The sequence below is a fragment of the Pagrus pagrus genome (genome assembly GCF_965226575.1).
Source record: "Pagrus pagrus genome assembly, chromosome: 21".
In the NCBI taxonomy this organism is placed as follows: Eukaryota; Metazoa; Chordata; class Actinopteri; order Spariformes; family Sparidae; genus Pagrus; species Pagrus pagrus.
The window spans coordinates 23,212,983-23,240,364 of NC_140208.1; the positions used below are offsets into that span (position 1 = coordinate 23,212,983).

Genomic DNA, 27,382 nt, shown 5'->3' on the forward strand with positions numbered 1-27,382 from the left:
AACCTTCCAGTTTTCCAGGGGAAGTTTGTCCCATTCCTCATTATCCTGTCATTTGCTGAGGCTGGAGGGATTCTTCACACATCTATTAAAGGGGACTATGAATTCCTGCTTCTTAATCAACCTTAATGCACTTCTGCCCTGTTAGGTCAACAGTGTCCCGACAGGCTGACATTCTTTTGATTTACTATTTTTAAATATATAAAAGTAATTGATTTCTATCAAAGAGACCTTTCCAGAAAAGGGAAAGGGAAAAAAACTATTAAGCTATGGTGATAAAATCCAGGTGTGAAAACATTCAACACTTGGTGTTATGTAGGTCTGTTAGCTGTCTGGTTCACTGGAAGCATCTTATATTTCCAATTTCACATTTTAAAAATGCTTCAAAGCACCATGATCCAGGTGTGACATTGTTGGGCAGTGTGACTCCTCACTGTGTGCAAAAAAGATTTGAGCTTTTATGCTCATCTAAAAACTACTGGAAATAACTGGTGCAAGACCGCATGCCAGGCATGCTGTACTCATCAACTGAGAACTCATCAATGCATTTATAGCGACGTGATTTTAACTTACGAAAGTAGTATGTCATGTAACTTAAATTATGTATGTAACATACATATGTTAGTGAAGTTAAAACAGTAACAGTTATTTTAACCCAAACCACAATGTTTTCCTGAACCTTACTCAAAGGCAAGCGTACAAAGGTCCTGTGTGTCTGTCATGTTGTTTTGGGAACCGAGTATGGTGATCAACCTTGTAAGTCAATAAGGTATGAGGATGTTGACTTAAGTAGCTAAATTATTTCTTTGCCATTTATGTAGTTACACTGAAGCTACAGACACTTTAAGGCCATAAGAGAAATGGAATGATTGTTTATTTCTATATTACCATAATGTCTCTACTGCAATTGAAATCACTTTTTCTTTCATCCTCTCCGCCTTGAGGGCAGTGCATTCACTACTTGAATATTTAAAGTTTTGAATAGTCATAAGTATTGATTATTACTGTTTATTTACAAGTGCGTGCTAGTTTTGAAGTTTCCTTGCTAAGTGAGTAATCCTGCTTGGTGCAATACCACCAGCTGGACTCAAGTCTCTGAAGGGAAGGTGTCTGACTGATGGACATTGTCCATTTCTTGCACTTTTCTATGAAAACTGGGGTATTTCGTTTATTTGCTTTATGTGTGACATGTGGGCAAGTGGGCACTTTTTGCAATTAACTCAACTGAGTGGCATTTTTTGCTGGAATGTGATTTTTTTGTGTGTTATATTTGGTATAATTTTGCACTTTGCCAATTAGATCCGTTTTCTTTTCTTTTTTTAACAGAATTAGTCTGAACTACGTTTTTATAATAAGCTTTGCTGGGTGGCTTTGCTCTAGTTCAACTCCAACCAGTGTGAAGTAGTTGGTAGTTTGCAGCGTTATGCTTTCAAGGTAAATTCCCCATCCCCATGCACTAAATGCATAGTTAAGCAACTTCCTTGCAGTGACAATGCTACTACAGTGAGAATTAGTAGGTCGGCCTGTAATGCTTATCATGTTTACCATCTTAGTCCTGCGTGTTAGCATGCTAACATTTGTTTAGCAGCACTAAGGTACTGTTGAGGCTAAATGTCATTACTTTTGCAAGTAGTAAAAACTGCAAAAACCAAAGGTTGGTAGTAAACCAAAGGTTTTGGACAAAAACAAAAATTGAACTAGTGATGGTGTGAGGGGTTCTGTGAGGGGATTTGTGATAATCCATTCAACAGTTGTCGAGCAAAAATGTAACTAGTGATGGTGTGGGGGGTTCACCAAAGTTATTACAAACCATCCTGAGGAGGACTGAATGTCTGTACCAAAATTCATGATAATCCATTCAACAGTTGTCGAGATAATTTAGTCTGGACCAAAGCGGTTGCCATCCCTAGTCATGCAAAAAGTGCCACGAAAGGAAAACTCAGAATAACCACAGGAAAGAGACGTGACAGTACCACCCACTCTTTGCGATGAACCGCAGAAGCACAGTGTAAAAATAACAACACAAACACTTAGACTGAAGGAGGAATTTGAGGATTACCACTGCAAGAAAAAGAGGAAAACAAAAGATTTTTCTTTGTTTCTTCTGATGTTCTAATCGTCTTTGGTACAAATGGTTATAAACAGAGAAAAGTCCACTGTTTACCCCTCAATTACTGTTAATGGGAAATAAATGTGGAGCGTTCCTGCAGAGCTATCCAGATGCCCCAGTTCTGCATGTGGAAAAACTTTCAATCTGGACTGGCTCTGAAGTTTCTGAGGCCCAAGGCAAACTGTGGGACAAAAGACTGGCAGGGAGAGATGAACGAGGGTGGAGAGGGGAGGAGAGTGAGGTGAAGAGAGGCTGAGGAATGGAAGACTGACTTGATGTTCAATGGCAAGGGGAAGGAACCAATTCAATGTATGAACAAATTGGAAAGGAGAGATCGACTTTGAGGTGAGTATTGGGTGAAAGTCTAGGCCAAAAAATCACATGAGACTGTGTGATGGATCAAACTAGGAAGCTGCTGACAGCTATATCTTAGGTTTAAACTCTCCAAACTTTTCATAATCTGGCCTGTGCTGTGCTTTGAGCTTTTCTCCTCTCATGTTCAGACGGTTCATTTATTGTTGATTTGGTTTTTATATTTTTAACCAAGCAAGCATGACTGCAGGGAGGGTAATGTTGGTTGTTCGGTCTATCCAGCACTGTCCATTCTGACTAAAATATCTCAACAATTGAGGAAATTAAATTAAATTTAATACAGATTTTTATGGTCACCTGAAGATGAACCCTAATGAGTTGGTGTTCCTTAGCTTGCACCATCATGTCATAAATCCACTTTACCTGCAAAACAAGTTAGTGCTGGCACAAAAATGAAAAAAGGAATATTGTCTACTGTTGCTCTTTTTGTTTCTTTTTTTCTTTTTTACTGTGGCATGTACATTCACTGCATCAGCACAGCTTCCAGGAAAACGCTATAACTTCCAGCTATTAAAATGGCATTACTCCCTATAATGTGTTGCAAAATCACTCAAGTACTCGCCGTAAGCAGTTTGGGTGGTGGCTGGTTGACATTTATTTTCCCCTTAGAGATGATGTATGTACTTGTTGCTGATACTGTTGAGTACTACAAACACAGGACATCAGCCTAACCTGCGTAGACTTGGCTGCTGCTGGTTCCTGTACATAATCACTGCCCTCTGCAATTCCTTTACAACAAACTGATGCCTGTGTGCCGGAGAAACACAAATACTGCAGAGCTTCTGGGCTTGCCAGATTTGTATATGTACCGGAGCAGAGACATTATATGAGAGGAGACAATCAACATAAGGCCTTCTGAATAAAAAAGTCACTAACGTGTCCGTTATGTGTCTGTTATATGTCAGATATCCAAACACGGAATTATATCTGTCAATCGTTGTGTTTCACTGACAACGATTGCAGACAGACTTTCAAATAAGCATAGAAGTAGAGGATATCAAAGGTGAGGTTATCCAAGCAGTAGACATTAAACTTTCACATTTGTTCAAGTGTTTGGGTGGAATGAGCGGACCATAGCTGAACCATAAATATCTCAACAACTATTGCATATTCTGCCAGTGTGTTCTGCACTCTCATGGCATAAAACATGTACATGACTAATACACATGAACCTCTACAACGTAAAAGTTTCAAGGTCTGTTTGTTCTGTGTAAGCCCGTGTGAGCCATGCCAAACACAAATTACCATTACTTTGTGATGAATAATAAAGCTTTTCTAAAGATATACTGAGGAACAGTTGATCTTTGCTGCACTAATAGTAGTGACATTCCCATCAACCTCTTTGTGTGTAGTGCGTGCAATTGTTAACAAGCTGAGGCTGAAAACAAAGACAGTAAACGTGCTAAACATCAGCATGCTGACGTTGACACTGAGCATCTTGTCAAGCAGACTTTAGCCATCAGCTCAAAGCACGATTGTGCCTAAGTACAGCCTCATGGTTCCTGTCCACAGTGGTGTTCTTGCACACAAACGGTCGCGCTGCTCCCCAGCATGGGACACTTAACCAACAGAGAAAACACCCACAACAACCGTACAAACACTGTCTGGATGCACCTGACCAACGCCACTTGTGACACCCCTGATTTACAGTAAAATAGCCTAGACCTCAAAACACAACACTGCACTACCAGCTGCTTAGGTATGCAGATAATGAATGTGAAGCATGGAAATGATGGATCCTGTGGAGACGTACCTTCACAGAGCCACTATGGTGGTTTTTGTCTTGTTTTTTACAAGACTCGTGGTAAATATCTTTTAAGATTAAGAACATCCGGCAGCTGAGCCCACAACCCCCTCGTCCCTCCGGTGTTATCACTCATCTGGCCTTCAGGAAGTTAAAAGGCAGCTGGAAATTAAATGCCAGGCTTCTTACCTCATAGAGGTACTATAATAAACTGACTGACTCTCAGAATATGGGTTGCATTTAGCATGGAGCAGTCAAACATAGTCAGGGATCATCTGTGTAACCGGAGGGCTTTCCTGTAATGCTTTCATCTACAGTATCATGTCCTTACATTACCCTCTGACTCTGTAATCAGCATCAACTGCATTCACATCTCCTGATGAATGAATGAATATGACTCAAGAACAGCAGTGTAAACAGGAAACTGGCCTTTCTTCATAGTGTTTCTTGGTTCCAAGCCTCAGAGTAGGTATGATGGAATCTGATGTGATCATATCTGATCCACTGGCAGCCTTCTCGTCAGATATAAGAGTGTTGCTGTTGGACGTGAGTGGTGTCTGGAGAGGCAGTTCAGTGTCTCTGGCTTCTCCAACTCAAGTGGGAGTTACATGAAGAGATGTCTCTGTGCTGCCTCTCCACGCAAGAACCCAGACCACATTGTCAAAATAAAACAATCTGAATTCTCTGAAATCCTGTTCATGCTTTTCTTTAGTGTCTGGATGTCTTCCACGGCTCAGTGGCATTGGCAGAGTGCTTATCCCTGCTCATATAACTGTGTCCACTTTTGGGCAGTTTTTAGATTCAGTGTGTTATTCTAGCTTTATATAATTTAGAGAAGTCATATATGGTTTCTTTTCTACAGCCTTTGGTTTAGAGTGAGAATCACTACTGCTGTTGAATGCTGTACAGCCAATGAAGAGGAATTTGTCTTGGTGCTATGAGTTTTCTGATTTTCACATCAGTGCACCTGCATGCTGGGTGCCATTTGAGCTGCTCTGTATGCGGTTTCTGATCAAATGGATGGCGACCATATGTTCTCAATTCTGCACATTCCACATATGTTGACATAATAAAGATAAAGTGCATATATCACAAGGTGGATGGTTTGAAAATTACATGTCTATATGTGTAGATACCCTGTAAAGTACAAATATATTGCTCTCTGTAGACCCATTCAACTGAACAGAAGAACATGTCTAGTGGCTAGAGGTGTTCTTTCTATGAAGTTACTCTTTATGGTTACATGTTGCATATATTTTCCAGTTCTTCAAATTCTTCCAAATTCTCTTTTGACTTAACAATGCTACAAGTTTCCAAACAATAACAATGTAGTTGGATAAAAACATTTATAGATTTTCTGGAGATTTCGATCTAGTCTCGTGGTCAAACTTAGCGTAAAATAAAGAAATCACCTGTAACGTGCTTCAAGCAAGACACAAAGCCAGGTCTCCTAGCTGAGAGTCCTGCACTTAACCCATTCAGCAAGAACAGTTTGCGCCACATGTGGACTCTTTTGTGGGAACAACAGCAACACAGCGATAAAAGATAACTACACATCCATTTACTGTGGTCACGATGGCGATGAGCTGTGGTGAAAACTCTAGAAAATGGAAGTATGAGGAGCTTGAGTTGAGTTTTTTCTCTTTTTTGCAAACGTGATTAGAATACTGGAGAGTTGGACATGTATACTTCCACGATATCTGAGCAAAGTTTATCTGCTATGGATGAAATGAGATATGGTTGGCTCAAATAGTTTTGAACTGTTTCCATGGTCAAGAATGAACTGTCAGAGTTATTGTCCAGTTTTCACTCTTCTTAACATGGTCTAGTATTGAAAGTTGATAATGAATGTTTAAATACTTCTATTTGCTCAGCTAGGATGTATTTAAATTTTTTTTTTAATTTTTACTATTTTCTACTGCAAGATTATTGGATTACAGTATTAAGTTTCATTCTACCTTCAACATCGTCCCATCCTGTGACCCTTGATGTTAACTGGAGATATGAAAACGCTTGGTCTAGTCTTTGTGGGTCACATTAAAGAAAAACATCCACACTTGAGTCTAAAGCACAATATGTCTCGTTGTTCTTGCTCGGATGAATGCCGTGGCATTGTGGGGGGACCGTGTGGGCGTAGGCGCACAAGACATTTATGTCAATTATAACATAGACTGAGAGGAGGAAAGGCACTTTTGACTCTGGAATACTACCCTTGTTTTCTTGTCTTTCTGTGGTGGGGCTTTGATGGTACAGCTGAGGGCTGCGTCTCTGTGGCACAACGTTGAAGTCTTTTCTCCTGACCTGACACCCTACACCAACCACCATCCCTGTGGGACACCCTTGGATCCCCTGAAAGTGGAGAGAGCCACCTGTTTCTGGGGGAGGAGACAGCACTGAGGAAAGAAGACTGGACCGAGCGGAGGCTACCTGCACAGGGTGACTTGAAGCAGTGAGAGGCTGTGTGCAGGCTGGGAGTGCGTACGGAGGAATGAAACGTCGGTGAATGGTTGATTGAGAGAAAAGAAAGAGAGAAAGAGCAAGAGAGAGAAGAAAAAAAGCAAAGGCATACAGAGAGGGTTAAGAAAAAATAAGGCAGACAGATCAAGAAGTGTGAGGAAGGCAAAGGTGAGCAGAGCTGCTACTGTGCTGTGAGAGACACGATCAACTGAAGAGTACAGAGTGGACCCCATCACTGACTGCATTACTGTTCCTCCTGCTGAACCCACCTGGAACAACCACAACAGCTGTACACGTACGCAAAGAAAGAGACAGAGGAGTGAATAATTAACTGTGCAGTAGCGTGGAAACACTGTCAGAACAGGCGGGCAAGTTGGTACACTGCCAAACAGGTGAGGTCTGCAGAGTAAGAGAGCGTATAGACTGGAGTGAAGATGATGTCTGCAAGGTGCCGTCGGCGTTGCCACTCCCTCTCTGATGACTCTGAGGAGGCAAATGGAAACCATACCAATCCTGGACCAGAACCAGAACCAGAAGAATTGGATTGGGATAGCTATAGCACCACCCTGGAGCACAGATTAGCAGCTGTGGGTAGCTCCTGCTGGTTTGTAAAGACAGTATGTGTAGCTGATTTGAGCATGAATGTTTGCCAAGTTGAAATTATAATTCTTTGGTCAAGAGTCTAAACTACTTTTTGACTCCGACATAGATTATCTCAAGTTGTCAGTAAACATATCTAACTGTAGGTTGATGTAGCTAGATTCCATCTGAAACATTTGCAAGGCTAAATGGTGCTGTTTAGGTGCCAAGGCTAAATGAACAATTTGTATTTTAATGCTAATTTAACTAGTCCTAACCTGACGTGCCCGATGGTTTGACACAACTAGAAATTTGTCACGAGAAAAGGTTTGGAAGAGGGCCAGCATGAAAAATACTTTGAAGGTGATTGGACGGACCATCATTCTATCTCCAATGAGAAAAGCCTTCAGAGTTGTTCTTTGCTCTTCTGTTAATGAAGTATACGCTCCGATTCTGATATAACTGATGCTCAAGCAGCTACGCTAACTCCATTGTTGTTTTTAAAGGAACCGTCGCTTATCTCACTGATGTCACATCTCAACCATGCCTGTAGATGTCATTAGTTCCTGATAGGACACTGATTAGTTGAACCACTGTGTGTTTGGCCACAAATGCATAGCTTGTAGCCTGAAGATGGATTTGCGAGATCACACGATCACGCTATTCCACCTTTTGTTCCGTTCTCCAGGTGGCTTAATACCACCAGGAGAGTGTCAGAAGTGGAGCGTCATGCCTCCCTGATGTTGTTGACTTGCTCAGATTGTGTATTTTATCATTTTCCCTTGATTTTTGTGCTTCCACCATGGATGAGTAGGCTACATAGTTATTGTCTGTTTTATTTGTGTCTATTATTAATATTATGACTTTGTTGTGCTGTAGAGTCTACACAAACCTTGAATTTTTTAAATTTTATTTTGAAAATTGACTGGATTCTCGATGCCCTTCCTGTGTCTAAATTCCTGCCCGGCTCGATCTGCTCTGTGCAGCTTCAGAAGCATCCCAGAAGCGCCTTGCGCTGTGGTGCAGCTGGTGGCACCACGAGCATGGTCCAGAACGGCTGCAATCAGTGTGGCAGCCGCACAGCGATGTAGACTAGCCCAGTGGAAACAGGGTTAGATGTTGCAGTAAACGATACCACTGAGGAGGCACGTATAGCAGGAGCCTTGTAAAATGAAATCCAACCATTTATTAAGTCATTGATGACACTTTTCTTCTTAAATGTTGATACCCAGACTAAGAGAACTATTTACAGAATATGTTTTTATAAACTCGAATGAATAAACTTCAGTCAGCTGCCCAAGGAATGAGGAATGAGAAAGATTTTCCTTCAACATGAGCACAGATCGACAGATATCTGAGACATTTTACTTGGATAACACTTCTAATGAAAGTTCTGATATATAGTGCACTAGCTGTACTGGATACATGATAAACTGCATTCCAAACTTCCCATAACCAAACAAAAAAAGTCACCTAATCGTCTAAATCGTCTCCTAATCGTCTCCTTTGCCTTTAGTAGATGTGACATTTTCAGTTACTACACTTGTCAGTTATGATGCATCATGCATACTGCAGAGTAAATTATACATTTTTCACAAGTTATATAATAAAATAATAAATGAGGCTGATTTTTGAGACAGCAAAGATTTTCTGCCACCATAGCATCACAACCTGGGAAGTGTTTGTTCTGTACAACTACAACCTTTGTGTACTTGGGTGTGTGTGTGTGTCTGTCTGTCTTGTATGTGCATGAGCATATGTACAGACACGTGCAGATTTGTGTGTCTTTTGCGAGTTGAACCTGTGATTGATCTTGTTTTCTTGTCATACCTGCTAACACCTGTTCACTTATCACTTGGTGAAAATCTTAAAGGTGCAAATAACTTAGCACGAGGACACAGGGATGTGAGGAGGCTTCAGGACAGGCAGGGAAAGAACTCAAACCATGTACTTTTATGGAAATAAATGCAGATGGAAATGTGGTCGCCTGATCATTTCACAAATGCCCAGATATTTGGGTATGCTATTAGCTCGTTCCAAATGCCTTGCCCATGATGACTGGTCCATAAGAAAGTAACAGCAACCAGAGCAGGCTCTCACAATCAGCTCCTTTCACTCCTGTTATGGATGGCTGTTGACTAAGTGATCTGGTGTTTGGTCAAACTTGCTTATCAAGTCAGAACTGTACGTCACTATGTTGCCTTTTCAGCTGTGCTATAATAAGGCAACTGCAAATACACAAAGGGAAGGTTTCTTCTGACTTGAGGGAGGATAAGTTTCATCTTGTGGCGCAACCTGCGGTAAGATCATCTTTGTATGACCTAATTGTCTCTCTTTGCTTCTGCCACTTTTATTCAGCTAATCTCTTAATTGATGCTTGAGCCTCCTCGGCCTTTTACCAAAGCTCTCTGGTTTTTGTACCTTATTTGACCTCACTCTTTCTCATTCTGTAAACTACTTCATATCTTCACCAAAACTACAGTCTGTTTACAGTTTGATTATTTTCATTTTAAGTATAAATTCAGCAATCAGAAATGTTCTGCTGCAGAGAGATATTATTACATTATTGCACAATCAATAAAGAGTCCTTATAAAAGCGTACAACGAAAGATTACAATTTTGTCAATGGAAAATGACTTTATCACAAATTCTAACACAATAAGACATGGGTTTAAAGATTGAATTGATTTTTCTGAATCCAACACAAAAAACAACTGCAAGCAGGTACACTGGCAGTGTTGTCAAAAGTACCCAAAAGTCATACTTGAGTAAAAGTAAAGTTATCATGTTAAAATATTACTTTGAAAGTGACATAGTACTTGAGTAAAAGGCTTAAAGTATCTTAGATTAAATGTACAGGTAACTGTAACTATTAATTAAAGTTATCAAATAAATGTAATAGAGTAAAAAGTACATTTTCCTCCAAAATGTAGAGGAGTGGAAGTGTTAAGCACCAGAAAATAGAAATCCTCAAGTCATAATTGTACTTAAATACAGTACATACAATGCAACACAAAGTTGTGTGAAATATATCCAGGACAAATTAATTAATTAATTTAAATTAATTAGAAAAATAATTCCAGCCAACGCTGTCATTAACATAATGTAGATCCATATCTAACTGTTCATCTCTTTGTTGTCCTCCAGGAGCAGGAGAGTGCCCAGGCTTCTGAGCAGCACTCTGTCCAGCTGGAGAAGGCCCGGCGTGAGCTGGAGCAGCAGCTCTCAAGCCTGTCAGATCGTCTGCAGGAGGAGGAGGCCTGCTCCTCCCAGCTGGCCCTCCACAAGGACAGGCTGGAGGTCGAGTGCAGCAGCCTCAGAAGAGACCTGGATGAGCTGGAGAGCAGCCTGACTGTGGCTGAGCAGGGAAAACAGGTAACATTATGTGATCTACACCACAGGTTAACCTCCTGGTACTGATGATGCCCTTCAGTGTTCTGTCAAAAAGACCAAATGTTGAAAGATCTGTAAGTAGAGCTATAAGTAGAGTACTTGAAAAAGGACGGAGACATATTTACTGTTTAAAGTGATCATCAAGAGTATAATGCAACATGAACTTACGATCTTTCAGAAATTTGACTTCACATCACATTTTCAGTCCCAACTTGTCAAATATGGTTGCTTGTTGGCTATACTGTGTCGCTTTACCTACCCCTCTAGCATCAGTTTTGCACATCAAGGGCTCAGCAGGTTAGCAATAATACATATGCAACATCTGGTTAGACTTTCAAAATAAAGTTTGCTGACAAAAAAATTGACACATAATTACATAAAATGACTTGTCATGAAAATGTTGCAGTTTGGTTAGGTTTAGGCACAAAAACTACTCTGTTAGGTCAAGTCACAAAATCTACTTGGTGATGTTTCAACACAACTTCTCTGTTAGGGTTAGGCACAAAAACTACTCGGTTAGGTTTAGGCACTAAAACTACTTGGCTAGTTTAAAACACAGAATCTACTTGTTAGGTTTAGACTGAAAATCTACTCTGTTAGGTTTAGGCAAGAAAACTTCTTGCTTAGGCTTAGGCACAATAAAAATATCTGGTTAGGTCAGGCACAAAAACCACTTGGTCAGGTTTAGGCACAAAAACTACTTGGTCAGGTTTAGACACCAAAACTACTTGGTCTCGTTTAGACACCAAAACTACTTGGTTAGGTTTAGACATAAAAACTACTCTGTTAGGTTTAGACAAGAAAACTTCTTGCTTAGGCTTAGGCACAAAAAGATCTGGCTAGGTCAGGCACAAAAACTACTTGGTTAGGTTTACACACAAAACTTCTTTAGGTTTAGGAAAACATCACTTTCTGTGTCAAAATACCCACATTCAGCCACACATCTTAGGTAATGTAAGTTACATAGTAAGTCACGTCGTAAATGTACATTAACGTAGCTTAAAAACAAATCAAACTTGACACTTGGTCACTTTATATACTCCAGCACATCACTTCAAGAAGTGACACTAGAGGGTTACCTACAGCATCAAACTTGGAAACATCAGAAAGTATCAAGTAAATCTAACTCCTGTGTCATAACTTTCAGGTCACAGTTAAATGTCTTCCTGCTTGATGAAGGAGTTGTTCCTGTCATTATGAAGTGCTGTCTCTGCTGTAGACACTAACAAGCAGAGTCTGCTCTGACATCTCCATCACAGCCCCTCATCAAGCCCTTTATCTGTTTCACTGAGGTGTATTAAAGGATTATGATGCTATCTTTGTTAAGGTATGCCACAAGAATGTGCTGTACTCACAACACTGTATGTGAGGATGGAGACAGAGTTTTCGGGGGAGCAGGGTGGTGTTGATTTAGCCTCTGCAAATTTATACAGATTGATTTGATCTGGTCCACAATGTCAAGACCTGATACTCCAGGTTTATGAAGGTTTTCTTGGCTAATTGGTCTCCCACGAGGAAGAGATCATGTAAGAGAGAAGTGTAAGAGGACTCTGTCACTCTGGGTGCAACAAGACCAGACCTGTTTGATAGCAGAGTTGACACGGGGCTTTGAAAAAAATGACGTGACCATGTCTAATATTTGAGGAATGTTGTCATAACAGTCATTTTGACTGTGTTTGATCCAGAGACGCTGAAGTTTAGAGCAGAATTCACTCATCTGTCCACCCTGAAATGTATTGTAAAACACATATTTGCTGCCCTTTTTGAAGAATAGGCGTAGAAACTGGCACCACCACATATCTTTCCCTCAGTCAGCTGGTTCACATTTACAGTCCAGCACTTTAACAGATTTTGAACTCACGTCTCATTAGGTCCTCATGTCTTCAATAGGAGACAGAATTCCATTTACAAATAAAGCTTTGATGTCCACAAGAGAGGCAAAATAATGACATCTGTTTCTGTCATGAAAGGAGATAATTGTTTTACGGTGTGGCTGCAAAGAGTCTGCGGATTGAAACTTCTGTAATCACAAGCCATCATGGCTGTTTGCCCATGAGGAAAACATCAATAACCATAGACAGAAGTGTTTTAACAGAGGTACATTAGGAGAGATGCTCAGAGATGTCACTTTGCATTTTCTTTTGTCTCTCTCTTCCTAGTCATCAGACAGTCAGGTAAGGAAGCTGTCTGAGCAGCTTTTTCAGAAGGGCGAGGTGGTGCAGAGGCTGCAGAAGGAGAAGGAACATCTGGTGGAGCTCAGCCAGGTGAGAGATGTTAAGGTTCAGGGTAGGACAGTACTGTACAGTGTGCAGTGATCCTAGGTTAAAGTGTGTTTAGGTATAGGTGTTGGGGAGTACTACTGCATATGTGGAAAAAGTATTATAAAGCCTGTCGTGCCTCCAGAGGAAGCCGCGTCTCTTCAGTGATGACAGGTGATATCTCTGTTCTGCTGTATCCATTCTGATCATTTGTTTTTAAACTGTCCAGAATGAGTCCAGCAGTGTTATAGCAGTGCAATGTTAGACCAGTGGACTTTTCTTTTAAAACCTAGAGCCTACATTGCCCACAGTGCAACTGAGCCACTGAGGAACATCACTAAAGGCAGTTTATCACATTACATGCAGCATCCTCTGGAGCTACAAAAGGCTTTATATTACTTCTTAATCCCAAAGTTATGCTCTGTCTTTCTCACCGGAACACTGCACTCCTGTGATTGTTTATTACATAAACTCATGAGTTAACAGATTCAGTCAGGCATAGAGACAGTTTAATGTGTAACTTATGTGTACTTTTGCTTGTGGTTGGCTTGTTTAACAAACAGCCAGTAGCAACGGTACTAATACAGGTTTGTGATCTGTAGTTTCCCCTGTAAACATGCAGACTTTTTTGGCTGTCGCAGTCCCTCCTGACCGACCTGCTGCTGCTCTTCTTGGGTTACATTGCCGGAGTGTCTCTGGGTGAGAAAAGGCAGACAGGCTGGGTGTCTGAAGGGCGGGCTACCCCTCCCCGAGCAGCATAGTGGCAAAAATGCCTGCAGAAACCAAGTAACATTTTCTGTGTCCAAGCTCAATGTGGTTGGGGGGACAGTCTACCATGCGTACACCAGGTCTGTCCGCTCTGCCTAGCCAAGGGACACAGCTGCGAGCGTGCTCGGCTAGCCGAAACAGTGTGCTTTCTGGGGAAAGTACAGCTGGCAATCTGCTGTACCACCACCACCGTTGGCTGTTCGTAATAAAAAGCAGCCGCCACAAAAACATACACACAACCAGAGAATATACAGTTGAAATCCTCTGTGCTGAAATCTCTGTCAGAAACTCCTTAGTTTCACTGTAAGCTACTGATGAGGTAACAACCAATCACAGCTTGCACAGTGTCCCTCCCCCTTCCCTCTGGCCCATCCATTCTAGTATCAACCATGAGAAAGTTGACGTTAGCATCTCCAGACGGTTAGCGAACATGTTTATTTCAGCATAATAAGCTATCTAACATTACCTGCTTGATTAGATGGCTGTTGGCTGAATATGTAGAAAAGATGAGTGTGTGCCTGCCGCTCTTGTTCACATAGTGCTGGCTTTGCCATGACTGTAAAAATGGTCAGGTAATTTAATAGTCCACGTTCTGCTGCCACCATCAGCTGGACCTCAATACTCGCTCTATGTTGTAGCTGTTTGTTCATGTTACCAGGCAAATTACAGTTCTGAACCCTAAAGGAAGCTTTCATTGTGTGTTTTTTCATACTGAAAACTGATCAATGCTGATACTGTAGTAATAGATAAAGGAGTGATAACACTGTGCATGCTTTGAATTCTTTCTAAGTTCTAAGCAGACCGGATGGCATAAAGGCAAATGATAGAAGGCTCATTACAGCCATAAGAGACTTGACACCCGACTTGGACTTGCAAAAAAGAAATGTGAGCATCTTTGGTTGAATGCACTTTTGACCCCATAAAAGCATTTTTTTTAGATTAAGTTGTGCCTTGATTAAAATGTATTATCTAATTCAATTCTCACACGTGTATGCACAATACAAAAATGAAAAAAAAAAAGAAACCTGCAGTCAGCCTGTAAAAACAATCCTTTATAGTTTACAGTGGTCAGAAACTTTAATTAATTAATAATTAATTCAAATTCCTATTGTGGGACATGGAGATTGATATCATGGTAAGGTCCATCCCAAGAGTTCCATAAACTTTGAGATGATGTGTTCCAGTCTATGCCTATCCAGTCTAAATGCAGCCTGTTGTGACCTAGCAAATGCAACAATCATATCTACCTGCACATGTAGGCCTTAAATAGACCTTTTCAACTGGGGTTTGAATAACTCTGTTTTAAGGCCCATTAAAAACCTTTTTCTGATCCTTTGATAATTTCGTTAGTGACAGCCTACTTCTAAGATTAAAAAGGTGCATTGGTTTTTTTCCTGCATTTCTGTTTACATGGTTTCTTTTTGTAAAAACTAAAAAAAAACCAAAGCAGAGAACAAAAAAAGGATTGTCTTAACACTAGATTTCTAACCTTAAAAGTCAGACTAGTGGAATGTAAATGGTGGGGCCCTTGGCACTTTTCAAATCTGGCCCCTCTAAGAAATGGTAGATTTATTCTGTTTTAAGTTGTGCTTGAAAGTTCTGGAAACAGCCAGTAGTAGACCTTAGTAGACCTTGAGTTGTTTTTTTTTCCTTTTTTCCTTTTAGTCAAAGTTCATTGACAATCTACTACTGTAATGTATACCACAGATAATGTACTGCTGTAATGTATACCACAAAGTCAGCTACAATTCAAATTTATGTCATGCTTAGTGTAGACTATGTAAACTACACCAATACTTAGACAGCACGTCATGCTGTTTGGGTGTATTTGTGATTGTTTATTAGTGTAATCAATAGCCTCATTCCATTTATCAGAGTATAGAGAGATACCTCACTTGCTGCTTGACTGAGAATGAAACATAAGTTTGGGAAAGTAGAACCATATGGCCTGAGGACCTGCCAAAAGTGGCACTTGTGATAAATGTGCTCGCCATCACACTTTGAAAAGCAGAGCAGATGTTTTGAGATGTATAGAAATCTTAACCCTTAATAACCTCATCAAACTGTATGGCAGCTACAGTGTAAGAGACCCTGCACACTAACTTCTGCCAGATGCTGTGACCAACAGTAGCATTTGTTGAACATTTGTGAGATTGGGTATTTTAGCCTAGAATACTAAGAGAAGCTCATTAAGAACACAAAATTAATTGATTAAGCTGTTTCAGTGAGTTTAGGCACAGAGTCACTGAGTTTGACGTCCCAACACTATTGTTCCCAGTGGATAGATAAAACAGAGAGAAAGTCTCTGATCCATCAGATCAAACTGGAGATGACTTCTGACATTTTCTTTGCAACCAAACAAGCCTTTCCAAGTGCCAATGTGGCAGACAGATGGATGTGATGCAGTGCTATGGAGGATGTGTGATTGAGGGACACATGTGCAGCCCAGGCTGAGAAATCTTGTTTTCCCTCACCAGCAGGCCATTGAGGACCTGCAGTGTGAAGAGGAGAAGGTGAACCTGCTGACCAAAGAGAAAACCAAGTTACAGTTGCAAGCTGAAGATGTAAGTTCATACTATAAGTTCTCATACTATACAATATGTCTTTTTCTATTTTTACCTGAAATGTATTGTCTCAGTCTGTTATGTCAGGGTGATATTTGATATCTCTACATTTGGAATTTGACATTAATAATTCCATATGCCACATGTTAAAGGTGCAATATGTAAGAATTGGCCACCGGACGAAGGTCACCCCAAAATAATAACTGCAGCAGAACCAGAGTACTGCTGCTCACAGTCCACCTTATTCCTAGCGCCTTGCAAGATTTATGGGCTAGACTTAAGATGCATCCTGTCACTGAACCGGAACAGCTGTTTTCCATGGTACCAGGATGCTAATCCTTCTTAGAGTGATTGTTAGGATGGATCATTCATTCATGAAATTCTAGGTTACCGACTTTATGGAGTAAATACTGCTAACGTTTTAATGGTTGCTTAGCCCACTTAGCTAGCACTTCTAAAGCCTTGAAAGTGCCGCCATTATGTCAGTTATTATGATGCATTTTTACTCGTGCTAGCTCTGCAGAGCACCAGTAATTATCGCCTGTAATTGTTTTCCCACTAAACTTTCGAGTGATGTCCCTGAAAAACTTGTGGATACTTCTTAGTGTTTGCTAGTTAGCTCAGTTAGCCATAAAGCTATTGGCCCCATTAGCTGACTTGGGTCATTATAGTGACACATCCACAGAGAATTATCACCAGAATCTGCAGTTCCCCTTAGCTTTATGGAGTGCTGTAGTGGCTTTAGCTCATTGTTTTGGTTTTACAGCCCGTAACTGTACTGTGTTGGTCCAGTCAAACGGCTCTCAGCACCCTTGTTTCCAGCCATAGCAGGCAGCTCTGGTGAACACAGTTGAGAACCAGTTCAGTTGAGAACCATTTCAGTTTTACTTAGTTTTGGTCCAAATAAATACTAATGTTGCTGTGAAGTCACAATTCTAGCCGTAGTACAAATTTAAGGTCATATTCACGCAATTCTTTTAGCTGTGTTTTGCCCTCCAACAATTCCTCAAATAAATCTGGTCTTTAGTTTCTAAATGTACCACTATGTTCACCAACAGTTGGCTAACTTTATGTCTGCTGTTTGGTGCTGGGCAGGAGAGAACAGTTGATTTAACTGATGTTTTTTTTTTTTTTTTTTTACTGAAAATAGCTGTCTGCTTTTTATTGCAGCATTATAAAAACCACACAGTTGAAGTGACGTAAACAGAGGCAGTAATGAAAAAAATGCTTTGACAGATGTGTACTTTTTATATTTAACAATAAGCAATTAATTAAGGTCAGGATGAGACCAATATATTGCTCCTAGCTTTGCATCCAACAGAAGCACACATGCTGCTCACATTAAATACTGTAGTAATACTAAGGTCATGAACTGACTGACACAGTAATATGAGCAATGGAAACTTACGGTTATTTAACTTAATTGTAACTCTGTTAGCCAATAGGCCTTGGCAAATCTGCTGAAACACTGAATACATGTAATTTTATGTCTCAAAAATGTCAAATGTAATAAATGGTGGATATAAAAGATATTGATTACTGGCACAAAATTATTTAGCCATTGGAAATGAAAGTTAACAAAATATTGTCAGTCATAGCCTTCAAAATCACAGTTGAATCCTCCTTTTAACATTACCTTTTAAAGCTGTATCATATTGTGATCATTGTGTTTTACATCTTGACCTTCCTGCCACGTTGTCTGTGTTCAGTTGGAGTACCAACTGGAGCAGGAGCGCCGTCAGTGTGGTGAGCTGGAGAAGAGCAGGAGGAAACTGGAGGGTGACAGCAGATCCACACAGGAGAGTCTGGGAGTGATGGAGAAGAACAGGAGTGGGCTGGAAGACCTCATCAAAAGGTCAAAGACAAACACACACACACACACACACACACACACACACACAAACACACACGTGTCAGAGATTTTGCAGTACGTGACAAGTGCCGTTCTCAGCTTGCAAAACAAAATGGAGCATCACATCTAGTAAAACTAGTATTTGAGCCTACACAGCAAAAATTTCCCTTGAAGCTGAAATTAAGTTCTTGTGTTGGTCCATGTTAAAACATTTTTTAGCTGGCAGCACGGTGGTATTGTGTGTCTCATAAAGCAGGATATTTACATTTTCATTTAGGGCATTTAGCAGACGCTTTTGTCCAAAGCGACTTACAATAACGACAACAATGTGGTTTGGTGGTTTTGTCACAAGTCTTGCCATGCGCGGTCAAGGTGAATTCTGAACAAGTGAGTCTTGAGTCTTTTGCGGAAGATGGTGAGTGATTCTGCTGTCCTGACATTGGTCGGGAGTTCGTTCCACCACTGAGTTCCACCACTGAGGCGCCAGAACAGAGAAGAGTCGTGACTTCGCCGAGTGACCTTTGTTTGCTCTCAGCGATGGCTGTATCAGCTGGCCAGCTGATGTAGTGGAGCGAAGTGCTTGCGATGGGGTGTGTGGTCTGACCAGTGTTGACGGCCTTGAAGGCCAGTACCATCGTCTTGAATCAGATGCGGGCTTTAACAGGAAGCCAGAGGAGGTCACGGAGGAGGGGGGTCACATGGGAGAATTTGGGTAGATTGAAAACGAGGTTTAGTTGCAGAGGCTGGGAGTCCAGCCAAGAGCGAGTTGCAGTAGTCCAGGCGGGGGATGACCAGCGCTTTGACCAGGAGTTGTGTTGCATCCTTTGTGAGGAAAGGCCGGATCCTGCGGATGTTGTAGAGGGCAAATCTGCAGGATCGGGCCACTGCAGTGATGTTGGGGGTGCAGGACAATCTGTCGTCGAGGATAACACCCAGGTTCCTCGCAATCGATGACTGTGACGTCCTTGACAGTGACTGACAGGTCCATGCGAGGGCAGTTTTTCCCCAGGATGAAAAGGAGTTCAGTTTCATAAAGGCTGAGCTTGAGGTGATGTGCAGCTGTCTAAGCAGAGATGTCTGCCAGACATTCTGAGATGCGCGTTGCAACGTGGGTGTCAGAGGATAGGGGAAAAGAGGATGTCGTCAGCATAACATTGGTAAGAGAATCCATGTGATGTGATTGCAGAGCCTAGTGATCTAGTGTATAGTGAAAACAGAAGTGGTCTTAGTACTGAGCCTTGAGGGACACCAGTTTCTAGAAAGCAGGGTTTGGACAAGGACACGTGACCTGAAAAGTGCGATTTGTCAGGTCTGATGTGAACCAGGTTGGAGCAGAGTCAGCAATGCCAAGTTCAGCCAGAGTGCAGAGGAGGATTTGGTGGCTGATTGTGTCAAACGAAGCAGATAGGTCGAGGACAATGAGGATGGATGAGTAGGACGAGGCTCTGGTGGCACGGAGGGACTCAGTCACTGTGAGGAAGGCTGTGTGTCTATTTTGACACTGTGTATTTCACTGTGGTACCTGTTTGACCCACCGGATTTAGACTTTGGGTCCACGCCTGCCATTGGGTGCATGTTGCAGGAAGCATGCTCCTCTATGTCAATGTCTGCGTCTTACTGTTTTCAAACTAGCCGTCACAACTTCAACGTCATGAATTACTTTTAAAAGTAACATTACCCAACACTGTTCACAGGCTAACTTCAAGCAATCAGATAAGGAGGAGAGCATGACCAGCAGCAGAGCCTGTTGGTAAATCAAACTCTCACTGAAGATGATATAGCAGCAGCTAAGCTAACCTCTTGAGGAGCCGCCACTGCTGTTTTCAAACAAAGAGTCTCTTGCTGGTTGTCACGCCCATGTAGCTCCAGTTTACTACGGGAAACAACAACAACAGCCTATAAGCTAGCAGTCTGCACACTGCAAATGGCAAGTTACCCCAACACTAACCTGGTCGCTAATGGTACGAACCTAAACACACGGTGGTGATTTAGCTATTTTAATACCAGAGTGCTAAAGAAGTGCCCCCTGGCATTATTTGCTCGGCTTTACACCACCCAGGACAATTGTGATTGGTTTAAAGAAATAAAAACAAGCCAGAGTGTTTTCTTCCCCTATACCAAAATGAGAATTGGTGCAACCAGATTTTTTTTCCATCACTGAAACAATGCTGTGGAGGAATGTGAGAATGCCATGGTACTAGCAGATAGCCTTCATCTCCTGGGAGATTTCGTATCTGGTGTCAGACAGATAACAAAGTAAATGAAGGCATACAGGAAACCCACCTAAATGCCTTTGATGTCATTATTCTAAAATAACATATATCTTTGATAGAGTGAAGTTGAAGACATCTTATGTCCAAAACGAAAGCTTGATTGTATATTCAGGATTTTTTTTAATAAGGGTGTGGGAAAAAAACATATCAGAAAGAAATTATCAAAGTACAGTGTTTTATATACATCTTAAAACATGTCTGCAGGGGATATGTAAATGATAACAGACTGGTTTTGTAAACATCAGCATGCTGTGTACACTTTACTGAGCCACATTACAGGATTTTTACTTTGTTCTTTTGAAGTTCAGGTCATCATAATTCTGAGGAATTCTCTATAACTTGTAATCAGTCATGACGTGTTAAAAAAGCAAAGTAAACCATACCCTCCAGTCAGTCATCAGAAGGGAAAAACACCAACATAAACATGGAACATTTTCAGAAAGTAAAGGTTAATGCCAGCTATGTTCCTCCATAAATATTTTTATCAGCCTACAAAAAAAATGAACTCAATACTACAGCTCATACATGAGACAACAGGTCTTATTGATGTTCTATTGAAATGAGAGCTGTTGCGATCGTATCTGATATGAAGCTCCTGTCCCGGAGCAGAAGAGCTTGGACGATAAGGCTCTGATGTATTACATACCTGCTCCACAGTCCAGCAATCTCCGCTTTGAGGTCTACACCCCTCCAGGGATTCACTATCATCCCAACATGTAGCTATCTGCCCTCAGTAATATGAGAACAAATGAAATCATTCACTGTACTCTACCTCGCAGCAACAACTAATTGAAGAAAAGAGCCAACTGTCAGAGAACACACACACACTTAACACACACCGGTCACTGAGCAATAACATCTGATTTATGAAGTTAAAACTTGTTCTGTTGCGTGATGCTCTTTCACTGTGAACGTTAATAAAGTGAGTGACTCACCATGTTGCTAAGGTGTTGTGTTGTCCAAACAGAGAGAATATCAAATCCGTCACTCAGCTGTAAACGCAATGAAGCTTCATTGGCATGATGTTTTGATTAAATAACATGTTGCAAAAGCATACACTTAAGGAATAATGCATACAATCAGTACATACATTTTTAGGATACTCAGTACTTGGAAGGAAACCAGAATCAGTAAAAGGAAAATCTGTATATTACAGCATATAGAATCAAAATAAAAAGAAAGAACTGTATGCGTGAAATCATATTGCATGTCTTGCTTTATCACAAAAACATGATGATATGACAATTTTTTAAATATATTTTGTATCCATCAGGGTAGTTTGTATCCTATTAAGGTTAAAATTCACCCCAAAAATCCAAAATACATATTTTCCCTCTAACCTGTAGTGCTATGTATACATCTAGATTGTTTTTGTGTGAGTTGCAGAGTTTTGGAGATATCAGCTACAGAGATGTCAGCCTGTAATCTAATATAATGGAATAAGATGGCACTCAGAGTGCCCAAAAAATACATTTGAAAAACTCAAGAGCAATGTCTCTTACCAGAAATCATGACCCAGTTACTCAAGATAATCCACAGACCTTGTTGTGAGCAGTTTCATGAAGGAACTATTTTCTTTCCATCAAACTACATCCACCACAAGGAGTGCGCATCTACTCACAGACGAGAGGCTTGTGCTTGTGGCGTGGGTGCGGGATGTAAACATAAATGGCTCCTTCCTCATCTGAGCTGTAACGTTAGCTAGCTTAGTTAGCTTAGTCAACTATCCTTTTGTCCAGGCATAGATACACATGTAGCAGACACAGCAAAGTTACATTTCACAACAAGGTCATCTACAGTAAGGACACTCTGTTTTCAAACGAACTGATTGCTCCCCACTTAACAGCCACAAAACTATCCTTAATGATGCCATCCAGACAGGAGAGTTTGCCCACTCCCAAGGAAGGACGATCTTAAAGGAATAGTTCACTCTAAAACAAAATTCAATCATTATCGACTCACCCACATGCTGATGAGAAGTCCGATGTAGTTTCTTATTCCTCAAAGTGCAGCTGGAGACCTGCAGGGCTACACTTCGGCAACAATAATCCATTTAACGAGCGTAAGTGGCGACTGAGATATTACAAAGTTTTTGTGTAGTTTTATGGACCTTTTCCTCTCGGGCACAATTGATGCTCATTATATGGATTATTGTTCCCGGAGGGAAGCACCGCGGGCCTCCAGCTGCACTTTGAGAAATAAGAAACTACACCGGAGTTCTCATCAGCATGACACCGCATCCTGACATACAGCGACGCGAGCGAGCGAGCGAGCAAGGAAAAGTGATTAGAATGTGTACTTTTCAATCAGCCTGTCCTGACGAACCGCGAGCGATATTGCTACGTCCAGCGATGTTGCTCAACCCTGAAAAAATTGCTCGCTCTGTCTCTATCTGGACGACATTTCACGGCGGTGTCCCGCCCCTAAACACTTCTTATTGGGTGAAAAGTACACGCTGCTTCCTGTTGACAAGCTAGTTAGCAGAGAGAGGAGAACAACCGACTGACCAATAGAATATACTTGCAACAAAATCGTCACACTGCATATCAGGACACCTTTGTTTTTGTTGCTGTTTCGCTCGCTCGCTGTATGTCAGGACGCGGTGTGAGGGTGAGTCCATAATGACTGAATTTTCTTTTAGAGTGAACTATTCCTTTAATACTGATTTACAATAAAGGCCTGGTGAGATTACTGGATCCAAAAGGCCAAAGGACACTCCCATAGGATGGAGCTGGAGTCTTTGGGAATAATCCTCATCTTTGATTGGTATTAATTGTTTGTTTAATATCTGTGAACATTAACATCAGATGGACTGTAAGTAACACACCAGTGTGAAGCCCCCCCTGTCTGTAACAGCCCTGACACACACACATGAACTCCAAAAACCCCCTTTTCCAATTGGGAAGCCTGGATCATAAATCTTCTTGCACCACCGCAGAAGAGAGACCCGGTAGAAGCCGTTGGCTGGTAACCACAAGTCGCCTCAGGCGCAACACCACCCAGAGTCGACCGTGAAGAGGTTTTCTGTCTACCGCATTCAATGCTGTGGGTTCTGACTGAGCTCAATTCCTGCCCAACCTTTGCAGCTTAAAGAAGACACAAACCATTTTCTCAAACTGCTCATGACTGGGTTGACGTCAAAATGATATAATAATAATAATCTTATTGACAGTAATACAACCTCCACATTTTGCAACTTCCTTCAGTATTAGTTACTAGAATCTGTATTGGTGTATATACAAGCAATTTGTATCGCTCTCGGCAGCGCACCCAACATGTCTCTGCTAAACCCCGCCTGAAGCCCTGGCAGTGCGCAACCCCTGGCACCAGCTTTTTCCATCGTCCACCTCAGCTCCTCATGCTCTTCTGGTCTCAGTCCAAGGGTGTGGTCCTGAGGGAATTCTATCTTCTGGGGCCCCGGAATGCAGCAGCAAATCTACTGTAACAGGGAAGTCTCCATCCTGGCGAGTGGTGCCTGCACCGGCACATAGTGGGCCAGATGTGGCTACGCTTTGGCCGGATAGAGACTTTTTGCAACAGCAGAGAACACTCACTGTCCTCTGTGGGCATCTATGCACAGCCCGTCGGGGCCCCTGGACAGAGACACCCTGACCCTTTCATGGCCTCATGTGAGACTGCATGCATTCCCTCCATATCCTCTCCTGCCGGTTTTCCTCAGGAAGGTGCATTAGGGTACTCTTAGTGGAACCGAATTGGCCACAGAGACCGTGGATGGCAGAGGTCCACGAGATGCTGGAGGGCCACCCCGTGGCAGCTTCCGATTAGACAGGATATGCTATCAGAGGTGCAGGGCAGGATTTGGCACCCAGAGCCCCAGACTCTTAAGGCTTCATGTATGGCCATTGAATGGCAGCATTTGCACTCACATGGCCTAGACAGGGAGGTTGTGGACACCTTGCAGGCCTTGTGGGCCCCCTCCACTCCGCTACAGTATGGTGTCAAGTGGAGGGTGTTTAGCAACTGGTGCCGTGCTAAGGGGGAGGATCCCTTGACTTGCCACATCTCAGTAATTCTCTCCCTCTTCCAGGACCTCTTTGCCGCTCAGAATCCACTCTCGGGTTACCTTGCAGCAGTCTCTGCTGTTCATGAGAAGTGTGATGGCTTGTCTCCAGGAGCATCTCCCCTGGCTGCACAATTTTTAAGAGGAGTGAGACGGAGTGGCCCGTCCTAAAACCCCCTGCTGCCCTCCTGGGATGTCCAGGTGGTTCTCAGAGCCCTTTGTCTGCCCCCTCTTGAGCCACTGTCTAGTCTTGACCTTTGACTTCTGTGTTGGAAGACTGTTTTCCTATTGGCTATTGCTTCAGCCAAGCAAGTGAGTGAATTGGGTGCTCTCTCTGTGGATGCTGAATGTCTCAGGTTTGTGGAAGGAGACAGAAGGGCCGGTCATCTACCAAACCCTGCTTTTCAGCCTGAGGTCTTGGCCAGGAATTTTGTCTCCAGGCCTGTGGTCCTGGAGGCCTTATATCCTCCACCACACCTTTCTGCAGAGGCTGAGAGACTTTACAACTTGTGTCCTGTGAGGGCCCTCAGGCTCTATGTTGCACAAAATCCTTTCGCTCTTCAGACAAGCTTTTTGTGTCATATGGAGGATCCACATTGGGCAGGCCTATTTCAAAGCAGCGTCTGGCCCATTGGTTAGTGTATGTAATCGCCCTGGCTTATGTACATGCGCAAGTGGACCCCCCTTTCTGGGATTGTGGCACATTCTACAAGGGGAATGGCTGCGTCATGGGCGCTGTTTCAGGGCACGTCCTTGGAAGAAGTGTGTGATGATGCTGGTCGGACATCCTCATCTACTTTCACCAGGTTTTATCACCTGAACCTGGTTTCATCAGCTGTCCCCTCCTCTGTTCTTGGGGTCGCAGGGTATGATTGAGTTTTTTGTTGTTTGCCTTGCCTGGCCCCTTTTTTTGTTTATACATTCCAGGTTGCTAGCATGGACCTGGAGTCTCATTTGTTTACCTTTCATTTGCTGGCAATAAGCCAAAACGCGGCTTTCTGATGAAAATTAACCTGTAACCACTTGTTGGCATTCGGCAGTGAAGGTTGGCCCTGTCCTGCCTTCCCAGTCAGTAGAAAGAGAGAGAGTGTGTTGGTGCGTTACACATGGGTGCAGGGTCTGATGTCGCACCCACAGGTGTGATGAATTTGGTATAATGCCGCTTATCCGAGGGTTATAGTCACATGGTTAAAGGTTCACTTTTGTTCATAAAACCGTGTTTACATACGTAAACATTTGTTCTGTTTATTCCTTTAGAGTGGAGAATGGAGATCAATTTAATCGAGAAGTCACACTTTTGGATATTTGACTGGTAACGTAAGAAATTATTCATTTCATTTCATTTTTCCTCCTCGGAGGTGGTGCCCCTAAAACCAGTGCAAAATCACTGGGTGCCATCTATTTATATTATATTGGAGAGAAGGCAGACATTTCTACAGCTGATATCTCCAAAACTCTGCAAATCACACTCAAACAATCTACATGTGTGAAGCAATACAGGTAAGGGGTGAAGTTTTTCCAAAATCTTTTCAATTGGGCATTAGGCATTCAACTTTTCTATGGCATGCCACTTCAGTAGCCAATCAATAAAGTTGGATGAATTAAGGTGTTACAGTGCAACTGTCAATGGAGACTGTTGAGAGTAAAGCTGAAAGTCTCTACTTTGTAATCAGGCATGATAAAATATAAATGACCTGGAATTTATTTGTAAGTGCGTCACAGCCCACCACGGCTCTTTATCACACAGTAAATAAAACAACAGAAACTGCACAGCAGCAGTCTTCTACTCAGTTGTCAGACATGGTAAAATATAAACGACCTGGAATTTATTTGTAAGTACGTCATGGCCCAACATGGCTCTGTATCACAAAGTAAATAAAAGTTACTGTGGAATATAAGTGGAGCACAGTATGTCCTGATTATGTACGGTACATAAATCTGGCACTGAACTATGAATCAAACAATAAAGGTATCTACCATCTGTCTTCCTGTCGTCAAGTATAAATCAATCTCCAGACTGTATTCAGTCTTATTTGAACCAATTTTAAATAAGCTGGACTTTAATTTAGATGAATCGTTGGGCTATTTGAAACCGTCTTTAAAGTGACTGATAACATTCCAGCTTTGAACTGACTGCATTAGTTGTTTCCAGCGGTTAGATTAAAGCAGTGTCTCTGTTTCTCTGTGAAGGAAGGACCTGGAGCTCAGCAGCACCAGCTCCAAGCTAGAAGCAGAGGAGGCCCTCAACATTGGACTGCAGAGGAAGAACAAGGAGATGCAGGTCAGTGTACGGTGGATACAGTACTGTGAACATGGTGTGCATCACGTCTGTGTATAACTCACACTACAGAGACAAAATATGTTCACACTGACCCATTCCTCAGACTCCAAAGTTAAGAATGTCTGTCCCCAAATGCTTCCCTTACCTTTCCCTTGTGTGTCGGACAAGAAGCCAGATGGGGCATTTTTCAAAGATCAGGTTCAGTTTTCAAAAAGGTCTGTAATCCCCCTTAAACAGTTTTTAACTATTGTTACTCAAACAGGAGGAAATTGTTCAGTAGGTCTATGGCAGAAGATACATCAGGCGTTGGATCAGCACATAGTTCTTGTTAGTAGGACCTATTGTGAGTTGAAGCTGTTTGTAGTTCTTCCCTTCAGGTTGATAATCATCTCCCAGGCATCAGGTCTGGTATGTGCCTTCCATCTGCAGCCTTTAATTTGAGAGATGTGGTGAACTTTTTCAAAGAGTTGTGCAATTACACACGTCATATCCAGTACAGGTACCTTGATGAAATCTTGATTAACCTGCAGCTGGCTTTCAAGATGAATCCATGCAAACCATCAGGAGCACTTAGAGTTCTGTTTTGAGGATATATCAGACACCACAACTCGGTGGAAGGACATGCAGGCAGCTCAGCTGTAGCTTACAGAACACTGTTGAGATACATTCCTGCCTTTCAACAGAGCTGCTAGGCTCGGCTCCATGATTGGAGC

The 27,382-nt window shown here is 41.9% G+C and overlaps 1 protein-coding gene across 1 annotated transcript in view; it reads left to right on the forward strand.

Annotated features, from left to right (window-relative positions):
- LOC311250223 (uncharacterized protein MYH16) overlaps positions 1-27,382 on the forward strand; it is a gene marked incomplete at its 5' end in the record, with an annotated part of 54,402 nt that overhangs the window by 3,231 nt on the left and 23,789 nt on the right. The window contains 5 exons of the mRNA XM_084341801.1: positions 10,407-10,634; positions 12,812-12,916; positions 16,156-16,242; positions 17,952-18,097; positions 26,579-26,669. Coding sequence (XP_084197927.1) covers positions 10,407-10,634; positions 12,812-12,916; positions 16,156-16,242; positions 17,952-18,097; positions 26,579-26,669 — 657 coding nt within the window. The remainder of the gene's footprint in view (positions 1-10,406; positions 10,635-12,811; positions 12,917-16,155; positions 16,243-17,951; positions 18,098-26,578; positions 26,670-27,382) is intronic.